The sequence below is a fragment of the Oncorhynchus gorbuscha genome, linkage group LG20 (assembly GCF_021184085.1).
Source record: "Oncorhynchus gorbuscha isolate QuinsamMale2020 ecotype Even-year linkage group LG20, OgorEven_v1.0, whole genome shotgun sequence".
In the NCBI taxonomy this organism is placed as follows: domain Eukaryota; kingdom Metazoa; phylum Chordata; class Actinopteri; order Salmoniformes; family Salmonidae; genus Oncorhynchus; species Oncorhynchus gorbuscha.
In genome coordinates, this window is record NC_060192.1 from 33,379,521 (window position 1) to 33,392,277 (window position 12,757).

General features: G+C 43.8%; 2 protein-coding genes across 2 annotated transcripts in view; both read left to right on the forward strand.

The window, feature by feature from the left end:
* Window positions 1-543: 543 nt before the first annotated feature.
* LOC124007052 (claudin-like protein ZF-A89) lies at window positions 544-5,778 on the forward strand. Its single transcript, XM_046317321.1, has 2 exons — window positions 544-1,655; window positions 3,883-5,778. The coding sequence occupies exons 1-2, from the start codon at window positions 1,165-1,167 to the stop codon at window positions 4,442-4,444; spliced, it is 1,053 nt and encodes a 350-aa protein (XP_046173277.1). The 5' UTR covers window positions 544-1,164; the 3' UTR covers window positions 4,445-5,778.
* Window positions 5,779-7,602: 1,824 nt separating this feature from the next.
* Window positions 7,603-12,757, forward strand: part of LOC124006896 — a 17,766-nt gene continuing 12,611 nt past the window's right edge. The window contains exon 1 of the mRNA XM_046317084.1: window positions 7,603-8,381. Coding sequence (XP_046173040.1) covers window positions 7,747-8,381 — 635 coding nt within the window. The 5' untranslated portion in view covers window positions 7,603-7,746. The remainder of the gene's footprint in view (window positions 8,382-12,757) is intronic.

Genomic DNA, 12,757 nt, shown 5'->3' on the forward strand with positions numbered 1-12,757 from the left:
CAAATAAATGTGAAGTCAACTAAATAAAAACACAAAATAGGAAACAACCAAGAGCTCAAAAAAGTTAAATAGGCTGCTCACATTTAATTTGAGATCTAAAACGGCATTGCTTTGTAGGCTTATATATTACTTTTGAAAAGCTTTTCGCCAGTCGCGTTATATAGAAAATTAAGAAAGTAGGGAATGAATGAAAGAAAGAATGACGGAGTGAAGGAGACGTATATCAGGGACTTTTGCTGCGTTCAAATACTAGTCGGAACTAGGAAATTCGGAACTACAACCAAGTAAGCAAGTGGGACATTTTAGTTTACTCTTTCGAGTATCACTTGAACGCGACAATAGCCCACGTGGGAATTTGATTTCCGTTGTTGGAAGTTAAAATTATAATTTATCACAGAAACCAACAGCTCACTCATGAGCATCCATTAGAATCCAACAGCCCATGCGTGGCGAACTTTCAATACTCTCCAAACTGACGCACAGGTTTTACGCACAGAAAGCTTAGCCATTCGGGTTATTTGGAGATCAGTGGATACAACTGCGTATAGTTAACATGCTGCACATGAACGGACTGGGACTAATAGACTGACAGCTGGTATCAATGACAGTAAATTGCGTAGTCGATGTTCAGCACTTTGTGGCGGAGAGGGGAACGATGCCTCATTCACGTGCTAGTTGGAACTAGGAAACTCGGACATTTCCGACTTGCTAGCTCAGGGGTGTCAAACTCATTCCACAGTGGGCCGAGTGACTGCAGGTTTTTGTTTTTTAACTTTCAATTACCAGGTGAGGGGAGTTACTTACTAATCAGTTACCTTAAGTCATCAATTAAGTGTAAGGGTGAAGGGAAAACCCGCAGACACTCGGCCATCCGTGGAATGAGTTTGACACGTGTATAACTACAACAATTTCGGACATTTCTGAGTTTCCTAGACCGACTAGCGTGTGAATGCAGCATAACATATGGGTAGTTTGGGCACGCTTATTAGTTCGGTGGGTGTGTGTCGGCCAACAAACAGGTGCTTTCAATCGTCCCAATTAGTAACCATACCCTGGTAGGTGGGTATAAAGGTTGGAGTCTGTATCCTAACCAAAATAGCTAGCATTCCCACTGCTAAACACTAGTCCTGCCTGGTTTACGTGTGTTTGAGTAGATAGAACGCAATGGCCTCCGCTGGTCTCCAGATTCTGGGCATTGCCCTGGCTATCATCGGTTGGATCGGTGACATCATAATCTGCGCGCTCCCCTTGTGGAAGGTGACTGCTTTCATCGGCAATAACATCGTAACCGCGCAGATCTTCTGGGAGGGCCTGTGGATGAACTGTGTGCTCCAGAGCACGGGCCAGATGCAGTGTAAGGTCTACGACTCCATGCTGGCATTACCTCAGGACCTCCAGGCCGCCAGGGCTCTGGTCGTCATCTCCATCCTCGTGGCCGTGATCGGCATTCTGCTCTCCATTGCTGGTGGGAAGTGCACAAACTGCATCAACGACGAGGCGGCCAAGTCCAAGGTGGCCATCGCATCCGGTGTGTTCTTCCAGGTCGCCGGCATCCTCTGTCTGATCCCGGTGTCTTGGTCCGCCAACACCGTCATCAGGGACTTTTACAACCCGCTTCTCACTGACTCTCAGAGGAGAGAGCTGGGCGCGTCGCTGTTCATCGGATGGGGCTCTGCTGGCCTGATGCTCATCGGGGGCGCACTTCTCTGCTGCCAGTGCCCCCAGCGCAAGGAGGGTGGGTACTCTGCCAAATATTCCGCCCCTCGCTCTGCAGCCAGTGGTGCGGCCTACGTCTGACAAGACGGAACCCTGAAGTTGTCTTGAATGGAGACTGTAGTAGCAATTATGCATGAATGTGAATCTCTTCGCTTAACTGCAGTGCACCATGGAAATTCGAGTGGGGATTATAATTGTTTTTTTTCATGACATGTTTTAACGATTTAACGAATGCTTTAATAAATCATTGTACTTTATTCTTGTTGAATTCATGTTTTGGTTCAAGCAGGCTATGGTGTAGACTGGGGTTTAAACTGTGTTCACGATCTCTTGCAAGTCAGTTCCAATATTGGGCTAAACTATTCATTTGCCCGTGAGCAAGGCAATTAACCATAATTGCTCTAGGGTTTCCTTTAATGGCTTGAATTCCATGTCCTACTTGTACATGTAGTGAGCAGGACTCTCTAACCCCTCTTTACACTCTGCTACTCTGCTCCTCATATATGCAGTCACTTCAATGCACAGTCACTTTAACAATACCTACATGTACATACTACCTCAATAAGCCTGACTAACAGGTGTCTGTATATAGCGTTGCTATTCTTTTTTGGTCTTTCTACTTATCTTTACTTACCTACACACATGCACCATTGGTTAGTGCCTGTAAGCATTTCACTAAGGTTTACACCTGGTGTCTTCGGCGCACTTGACAAACTTTGATTTGACCCCTGCATATTCCCCTGAAGCATAAATATAAGTAGGTAAACCATAGCGGTTCTCTATGGGGAGTCATTTGTCCAGAACCAACGGCTGAAAATTATTCATTGAAACTAACTTCAATAGCCTAGAACACAAAGATTTTACTGACTTACAAGGACAGTCAATTGGCACAATGACTTGGGCCCTAGTCTATGGATTTCACAACTGGGAATACTGATATGCATCTGGTCACATGCCGTTTAAAGAGGGGCGTGGATCAGAAAACCAGTCAGTATTTGGTGTGACCATTTGTGTGTGTGGCATGTCCTTTGCGTGAAGCTGCTGGATATTGCAGAGAACTGGACCGCTGTCTGTACACGTCAATTAAGAGCACCTCAAACATGTTCAATGTGAGTATTGAAGAATTGGGACATTTTCAGCTTCCAGGAATTGTGTACAGGTCCTTGCAACATGGGGCTGTGCATTATGCTGAAAAATGAGGTGATGGCGGCCGATGAATGGCACGACAATGGGCCTCAGGATCCAGTCACAATATTTCTGCATTCAAATTGCCATCGATATGAAATTGTGTTCGTTGTCTAGCTTATACCTGCCCATTCCAACACCACCATGGGGCACTGTTCTAGTTAACATCAGCAAACCGCTCACCTACACAACACCATATGTGGTCGGCAGCTGAGTGGCCTTTTGTCTCAAGCACAAGGTGCACCTGTGTAATACTGTTTAATCAGATCCTTGATATGTCACACCTGCCAGGTGGATGGATTATCTTGGCAAAGTTGAAAGGCTCACTAACAGGGATGTAAACTAATTTCTGCACGTTTTAGAGAAATAAGCTTTTTGTGCGTATGGAACATTTCTGGGATCTTTAATTTCACCTCATGAAATATGGGACCAACACTTTACATGTTGCATTTATATTTTTGTTCAGTGTATTTCCATGGTAACCACTGTCCACCCTCACACATTCCCATACTGGGGAATCAGGACAAGCTGGTAACCTGAGACACAAACTAGCTCAATCCCCTCCCTGTTCTATTTCCTTTCACAATACCTCCAGTGTTACTGACACAAGGAAATGTGCTCTCATTCGACAAACACAGCAACCCTCTCACGGCTGCCTTGGCTTAGATGCAACTTGTGGACTTGTAATCATTGTTAGTTTCAAAGAGGACAAAGGGGATACAATGGTCTGCTCTGCTGTCACAGCTGCCTTGGATTAGCTGCAACGTTTGGATTCATGGACTTTTATAGATAGAATGGAGAATTTGACTTGTCCGCATCTGAACTATCAGGCCTTTTTCCAAGACCAGTCTCTTTTTGTAGTGTAGGAAATACAAACTATGCGAAGTCAACCCCACATCAGATCCAACAAGCTAACGACAACGTGGCCATTACAATACTTCCAGAACCTCCTATTGGACACTTTCAACTCTTCCGGGGAAGAACAATGAGCCGACAGATCCTTGCCTTTGTCCTGGCCTTCATCGGGTTCATGGGGACCATCGTGATCTGTGCCCTGCCCATGTGGAAGGTAACAGCCTTTGTCGGAGCCAACATTGTCACTGCCCAGGTGTTCTGGGAAGGGTTATGGATGAACTGTGTTATCCAGAGCACGGGCCACATGCAGTGTAAAGCCTACGACTCCCTCCTGGCCTTGCCCCAGAACCTGCAGGCTTCCAGGGCTCTCATCTGCGTTTCCATTGGGGTCAGTGTGCTTGCCATCGGGCTGACTGTAGTTGGGGCACGGTGCACCAACTTCCTCCATGACGACTGGCTGGCCAAGTCGAAGGTTGGCATTGCGGCAGGCGCGGTGTTCATGGCAGCGGGGGTGTTGTGTGTTATCCCCGTAAGCTGGTCCGCTCACACCATCATCCAGGGCTTCTACAACCCTCTGGCCACCCAGGAGAGGAGAGGGGAGCTGGGGGCGTCCATCTACGTGGGGTGGGTGTCTGGAGCTCTGCTCATGATCGGAGGGGGGATGCTCTGCAGCACGTACAGGTGCTGAGGAGGGAGAGGATATCAAATGCTGGCCTTGTCCTGGATGGATGAGGGAAGGAATGGATAAGGGGAGGAAGGGAGGAGAGAGAGGGCTTAAAACATTGTATGTTTGAGGAAGAGAGAGGATAACACATTCTCTCCTCACTACCTTAAAGACATGCCTAAGTCTGGGATGATTTAGTCCACATTGCTCCCACCTAGATGATTTTCTTGTGTGGAGATGTATTATGTGAGGCCTGTAGATTAACTGTGTAGTAACTGTATGGTGAAATTTACAGGACGGGTGCAGTGACTGCATCCCAAATGGGACCCTATACCCAAAATAGTGCACTACTTTTGAACTGAGCCCTATGGGCCCTGGTCAAAAGTAGCGCACTATATAGGACATAGGATTCCATTTTGGATGCAACCTCCTCCATCACCCCAGACAGGGGTTTGCAGCATCAGAGAGTGTTCCATCATGGCTGTTTATGGAGGACAGATAGAGGAGTAGTTCTGAGTTCTGTTTTAACATGTTTCTTAATTGATTGTAAAAATTTTAAAAAAGGAAAAAAAGAATGCTTGACAATGAGAGACTGGTATCTGCTGGACAGCTCTTTATTCACCAGCCTAATCAGAGAGTTTTAAACAGACTACACAGATACACTGCTATATGACTGAATCCCTGCAAAATCATGCAGGGTAAGGTGAGAAGGTACCCCTGAGATACAGTATATGACTGTACAGTATATGTGACGGAGATCAGACTAGGTTAGATCAGAATAGGTCAAGTTAGATCAGACTAGGTCAGGGTAGATCAGACTAGGTCCGACTCATGTTAGATTAGACTCATGTTAGGTTAGATCAGACTCAGGTTAGATCAGACTAGGTCAGGTTACATCCGAATCAGGTTAGATCAGACTAGGTCAGGATACATCAGAATCAGGTTAGATCAGACTAGGTCAGACTCAGGTTAGATCAGAATAGAACAGACGTGTTCAGGTTAGATCAGACTAGGTCAGGTTAGATCAGACTCAGGTTAGATCAGACTAGGTCAGGTTACATCAGAATCAGGTTAGATCAGACTAGGTAAGACTCAGGTTAGATCAGAATAGAACAGACGTGTTCAGGTTAGATCAGACTAGGTCAGGTTAGATCAGACTCAGGTTAGATCAGACTAGGTCAGGATAGATCAGGTTAGAACAGACTAGGTCAGGTTAGAACAGACTAGATCAGAAGTAATAAAATGCACTTTGTCTTTGATCAAAACCTAAATCTGATATAGATTATGTTAAGGAAATGAATAATGATTGTAATGATGAGTCGTGATGAACAACATTATCAATAAACTGCTTTCCTACATGACTGAGCACTTGTCTGATTGTATGAAGTGTAGACACAAAATGACACATTTAAGAAGGTACAATTTTAGTTTTTATTTATTTTGCGTAAACATTATGATATTTATATAAATTAAGGGCAGTGTTGACATTCAATGTCATAATTATACAGCACCAGTCAAGGTTGGACACACCTACTCATTCAAGGGTTTTTCTTTATTTTTACTATTGTTTACACTGTAGAATACTATTGAAGACATAACTACTAAATAACACATATGGAATCATGTAGTAACCAAAAAAGTGTCAAACAAGTAAAATATATTTAATATTTGTCATGCTGAAAGACCCAGCCACGTTTCATCTTCAATGCCCTTGCTGATGGAAGGAGGTTTTCACTCAATCTCACGATACATGGCCCCATTCATTCTTTCCTTTACACAGATCAGTCGTCCTGGTCCCTTTGCAGAAAAACAGCCCCAAACCATGATGTTCCACCCCCATGCTTCATAGTAGGTATGGTGGATGCAACTTTGGATGCAACTCAGCATTCTTTGTCCTCCAAACACGACAAGTTGAGTTTTTACCAAAAAGTTATATTTTGGTTTCATCTGACCATATGACACCCCCCCCCCCCCCCCCACACACACACATAGGTGCGGACTCCCGGCCGGGAGGGTCCGGGTGGGCATCTCCTTCGGTGGCGGCCCACTTGACATATGTATTGATATATTACCTGTATGGTAGTGGCACTTCTTAGATGAAGATTTACCAACTTCCTCTTTAATTTTATAGACCTTGGCACTCTAACAAAAAAAAACATACATGTCATCCTGCTAACTCCTCTGAAAGGGACACCCCTGTTCTGGAAAAGACCCAAGAGGTTTAAACCAAAGCAACAGTACATAGTTGGCCATAACAGTTACAGGAATAACCAGCCGTACATGTCAATGGTGTCAAATGACCCAAAGCACATAACTAGTTTTGCCGAATCCTTCTGGAATAAATATTTGCCACATATGTACTGAAAAATTCACAATATAATATAATGATATAATATAATATAATGATATGTGTAGGGGTGTGGTTTAAGGCACATTCATTCTAAAGTATTTTAATGTGTTGGTGTGCAAATTCAATCTGGAGTGCCAGAGTACACCCAGATTGCCCTCGGGCCATTCGTAAATCGAGAGCGCTGTCAGATTGAGAACGGACAGAGGGCACACTGAACGGTCTGGCTGAAGAGTAGGTTTGATCCCAACGTTCTGGCCTCACAGCGGTAGTCAAGCACCCAAGCTAACTGGCTAACTATTTCCAGACACAAATAGGAGAACACATCACTCTGACCATTTTACTCGCCCTAGCAGAGCTGATTAGACTGTTTTTATGTTATCCAGAGCGTTGGTGACTGTAACTGCTGCTGGCAACAATTTAATTACGCCTTTTTGCCGACATTTACTGGAACCGGCCATATTCAACAGGTTTTGAGCGTTAGTAAATTCATCAGTTGTTCTGTGCTCTGGCACGAGTGTGACCGTGTGTTTCGGTAGTGATATCACAACTTGGGACTGCCTTCTTTAGAGGGAAGATGCTTCAAAACAAACAAAACTACTAATTAGATCAGTGTCTTTCCATGTAAAACAACTCAATATGTTCTATTGAAATAATCGTGTTAAATACAAAAATCAGAAATTGTTTAAATTTCAAACATGAAGTTTCGGAATCAGTGATTGGGACAGAAATAGATGTATAAACAATAGGAAAGTTTCGGGTCAGGTGACATACCTTAGGAAACCAGTTTCACTTGGTTGATGAGAGAGAAACTCCACCCTATTCTGTCACTTTTCATGGTAAACCCTATAAGTCAGAGACGTAGAGTAGGTGAGTTCTTCATTGTCAACATCTACCCTGTTCAGACTATACTCTCCTGTCTCTCTCTCTCTCTCCCTCCGTCAACTCAATCCATCCATTCTACCAGGGCTCCATCAGGATGGTGTCAGCTGGGTTACAGATGCTGGGCACGGCCCTGGCGATCATTGGCTGGCTGGGAAGCATCATCATCTGTGCTCTGCCCATGTGGAAGGTGACAGCTTTCATCGGAGCCAACATCGTCACCGCTCAGGTCATCTGGGAAGGGTTATGGATGAACTGTGTGACCCAGAGCACGGGACAGATGCAGTGTAAGGTCTACGACTCCCTCCTGGCCTTACCTCAGGACCTGCAGGCCGCCAGGGCTCTGATCATAATCGCCATAATTGCCGGCGTGTTTGCCATCCTGCTTGGCATCGCCGGCGGGAAGTGCACCAACTTCGTGGATAACGAGAGGTCCAAGTCCAAGGTAGCCATCGCTAGCGGAGTCGTCTTCCTCATTGCTGCCCTTCTGGTTCTGGTCCCTGTCTGCTGGTCGGCCAACACCATCATCCGAGACTTCTACAACCCCCTTTTGGTCGAGGCCCAGAGAAGGGAGCTGGGAGCCTCACTCTACATCGGCTGGGGCTCCGCAGGGCTGATGATCCTGGGCGGGGCGCTCCTCTGCTGCTCCTGCCCCCCCAAAGATGAGAACCTCAATGTCAAGTACTCCAAGGCTGCTAGTTCCGTGGCTGGCAGCAGCAGGGCCTACGTCTAGAGGGTTAGACACACCACAGACCAGACCACCACAGACCAGCACCAAGGGATGAGGGGATGGATAGCCTGCCTGGGTGAGAGGACTGGGAGGTGGTGGTGTTGAAAACGGGACTCTCCAGGTTGTTCACTGTGCTGGTGTTACTGATGCTTTTCCCACAATCTATGCATGAATGATGTTTCTCTCTCGTGTGAATTTTGCTGATGGAGTTTTTTGCTTTTACTGTCATGTTCGACTGTGGTACCAAAGTGAAATATAAGATGTATGAGTGGGTTGACAGTGTGTTGGCTAAAGTATGTATTTTTCTAGTTAGTGTAAAATGTGATGTCAGTTACTGTGCAACCCATTTAGTCAAGTGTAGAGGAATCCTTTTCTAAGGCCTCAAGTCTACAATCAAACATCGTAAAAACAGAATTCCACTCACTTTTGAACACACTGTTATTATTCATTTGAAAGCATGTTTTTGGACTCTTTCTAGAATTGTATTTGTAAAACAACTGGCACGTTCATGAATCAGGGAAGGTTGGATTTAACTGTTTGGTTAACATTGTTTTCTGTTTTTGTATGTTTGTCTCATGGATTTGTTTTGTTTTTATCACTCAATACTACCATATATTATTATTATTATTCATATTATCCACATCCTAAGACATATTTAAAACCAATATATTAAGTATTCTATTATTCCAAGTAAATGTTTTAATAAACAATTATATTTCAAAGTCAGACTATTATTGTTGAATCCTTTTTTAAACTTGACCTGATAATGACTGCTTGTTTTCCTGAGGGGAATAGCACAATGTGCATGTATGTGTGTCACACACCGAAAGTGTGTGTAGTGTGACGCACCGAAAACAACTTGTTGGGCAGTGCTGCACTCAAATATTTGTGCATGAAGGAATCTGTGCAAACAGGTATGTTACTAAGAGATGTGACAATGTGGCCTACTTCAGAGGGAATGCTACAAATCAACACACAGAGAGAGGGGGAGATGAAGAAGAGGAAGAGGTAGAAACAGAGAGGGGAGATGAAGAAGTAGAAACAGAGAGGGGGAGATGAAGAAGAGGAAGAGGTAGAAACAGAGAGGGGGAGATGAAGAAGAGGAAGAGGTAGAAACAGAGAGGGGAGATGAAGAAGTAGAAACAGAGAGGGGGAGATGAAGAAGAGGAAGAGGTAGAAACAGAGAGGGGAGATGAAGAAGTAGAAACAGAGAGGGGGAGATGAAGAAGTAGAAACAGAGAGGGGGAGACTACTCAGTCAAGTAGGCCTGCTAGTGATAGTGGTGGAGCCAGCACCCCCACACGTGGAGATGTATCCACTCAGTCAAGTAGACCTACTCCAAGACCCACAGCAACGCAGTCTTCTATGGACCAGTTTATGCAAAAGTCTATGTCTGTAGCAAAACCAGCCTAAATTGATATTGCATTGATTGGCTAAAATGATTGCCACCGATTTCCAGCCATTTTCGATCGTGGAGGACAGAGGTTTTAGAAATGATAGCAATAGTCTAAATCCAGTGTACACAATTCCAAGCAGGAAAACCCTTTCAAAATCACTGATTCCACAACTGTATGAGAGCACACAGGCTTCAGTGTGGGAAAGAGTCCAAAAAGCTACTGCAGTTTGTCTTACGACTGACTGCTGGACATCAAGGGTAACCACTTCGTACCTGTCAGTTACATGTCACTTCATTGAAGATGGTTTGATGTCTAGCTGTCTTCTGGACTGCTTTGAGTTCAGCAACAGACACACCTCAAAGAACTTGGCAGAGGAACTGTTGAGAGTGGCCAGAGAATGGCAAGTAGATGGAAAAGTGGTCTGTTGTGTTAGCGACAATGCAGCGAACATAACCAAAGCCATGAACATGTTTAAGTGGACCCATCATCCATGTCCTGTCCACACAATCAACCTGATTGTAAGAGATGCTCTGAAGGTGATGAAGCCGACTGTGGACAAAGTGAAAGCAGCTGTGGAATACTTCCACAGGAGCACAGTAGGTGCTGAAAAAAGTCTACACAAAAAGTCTACACAAAACTAGATGGGGATGCCATCATCTCTACCCTGGCCGTTGTCAATGCACCTGTTGATGCTCTGACCCAAGAGGAATGGGAGGTGGTGGAGGAGGTGTGCAGAGTCCTGGAACCCTTTGAACAGGTCACTGTGGAGATCAGTGGAGAGATGTACAGTAAGCAGTTATTACTACATCATTATTTAATCCAGTATTATATATGTATATGAGCAGTGATGAGAATGTAGTATCAATAGATAAAACATGAACCTGAACTAATAAGTTACTGTTCTCTCTTTTCAGCTACAGTGGGGCAAAAAAGTATTTAGTCAGCCACCAATTGCGCAAGTTCTCCCACTTAAAAAGATGAGAGAGGCCTGTAATTTTCATCATAGGTACACTTCAACAATGACAGACAAAATGAGAAGAAAAAAAATCAGAAAATCACATTGTAGGATTTTTTATGAATTTATTTTCAAATTATGGTGGAAAATAAGTATTTGGTCAATAACAAAAGTTTATCTCAATACTTTGTTATATACCCTTTGTTGAAGGTACAACGTTCATCTGTACAAACAATAGTACGCAAGTATAAACACCATGGGATCACACAGCCGTCATGCCGCTCAGGAAGGAGATGCGTTCTGTCTCCCAGAGATGGACGTACTTTGGTTAGAAAAATGCAAATCAATCCCAGAACAACAGCAAAGGACCTTGTGAAGATGTTGGAGGAAAGAGGTAGAAAAGTATCTTCACCCACAGTAAAACGAGTCCTATGTCGACATAACCTGAAAGGCTGCTCAGCAAGAAGAAGCCACTGCTCCAAAACCCCCATAAAAAAGTCAGACTACGGTTTGCAACTGCACATGGGGACAAAGATCATACTTTTTGGAGAAATGTTCTCTGGTCTGATGATACAAAAATAGAACTGTTTGACCATAAGGACCATCGTTATGTTTGGAGGAAAAAGGGGGAGGCTTGCAATCCGAAGAACACCATCCCAACCGTGAAGCACGGGGGTGGCAGCATCATGTTGTGGGGGTGCTTTGCTGCAGGAGGGACTGGTGCACTTCACAAAATAGATGGCATCATGAAGAGGTAAATTATGTGGATATATTGAAGCAACATCTCAAGACATCAGTCAGGAAGTTAAAGCTTGGTTGCAAATGGGTCTTCCAAATGGACAATGACCCCAAGCATACTTCCAAAGTTGTGGCAAAATAGCTTAAGGGCAACAAAGTCAAGGTATTGGAGTGGCTATCACAAAGCCCTGATCTCAATCCCGTAGAAAATATGTGGGCAGAACTGAAAAAGTGTGTGCAAGCAAGGAGGCCTACAAACCCGACTCAGTTACACAAGCTCTGTCAGGAGGAATGGGCCAAAATTCACCCAACTTATTGTGGGAAGCTTGTGAAAGGCTACCCAAAACGTTTGACCCAAGTTAAACAATTTAAAAGGCAATGCTACCAAATGCTAATTGAGTATGTAAACTTCTGACCCACTGGGAATGTGATGAAAGAAATATAAGCTGAAATAAATCACTCTTAACTATTGTTCTGACATTTCACATTCTTAAAATAAAGTGGTGATCCTAACTGATTTAGGACAGGGAATTCTTACTAGGATTAAATGTCAGTAATTCTGAAATACTGAGTTTAAATGTATTTGGCTAAGGTGTATGTAAACTTCCAACTTCAACTGTAGATGGTAAATCGGAGAAGGCGCGCCCTGCTGGGCCCTCATAACCAAGAGGACTGATGGAATGGCCACTACCAAGTTTTCTGATGCGTATGACTGTCTAAAGGGTCTGGGAAATAGAGCCTCAGACAAAGACTGGTGCATTTTCTATGCTTTTGAAACAGCAAAATATCATCGCCATGTTAAATCAGAGGCTTCGTCAATAGTTAAATTCAATTAACCAGCCACAATAGGGACGCCCCTCAGGGGAGACAACATCTTTAATACAGCCATACCCACAGATAAAAAGTAGATCAATCTTTTTGAAGGCCCTATTGTATTTGTTAAACAACAGGTTTTGTATTTTGACTAGTTGATGTCCCAGGGACAGTTGGTTCAGAACAGGTCAATGCAACCTGATTGTGGTAAGAACTATGGAAACAATGGATACACATTGAGAGATGTATTTACCTCCGAGGCTACAGATCCCTTGTGTATGTGTGTGTATTTTAGATTGTACAATGCAGAGTGAAGGGTTTGAAAGGATAAAGTGTCTGGTTTTATTTGTTGATTTAGCTTACTTTAATACAAGTATAGGACATCCTTTGGTAGTTTAAGCCATAACCTAATGCTTACCTTAACATTTTACAATAATTATAACTGAGTGATAAAAGGAGAGAATATGAGGGAAAA

Excerpts from the sequence above, each read along its gene's own strand:
- LOC124007052 (XM_046317321.1), top strand. The coding sequence starts at position 1,165 with ATGGCCTCCGCTGGTCTCCAGATTCTGGGCATTGCCCTGGCTATCATC. Across the intron at positions 1,656-3,882 it reads AGAGAGCTGGGCGCGTCGCT|AACAATGAGCCGACAGATCC; the intron begins GTTCATCGGATG and ends CTTCCGGGGAAG.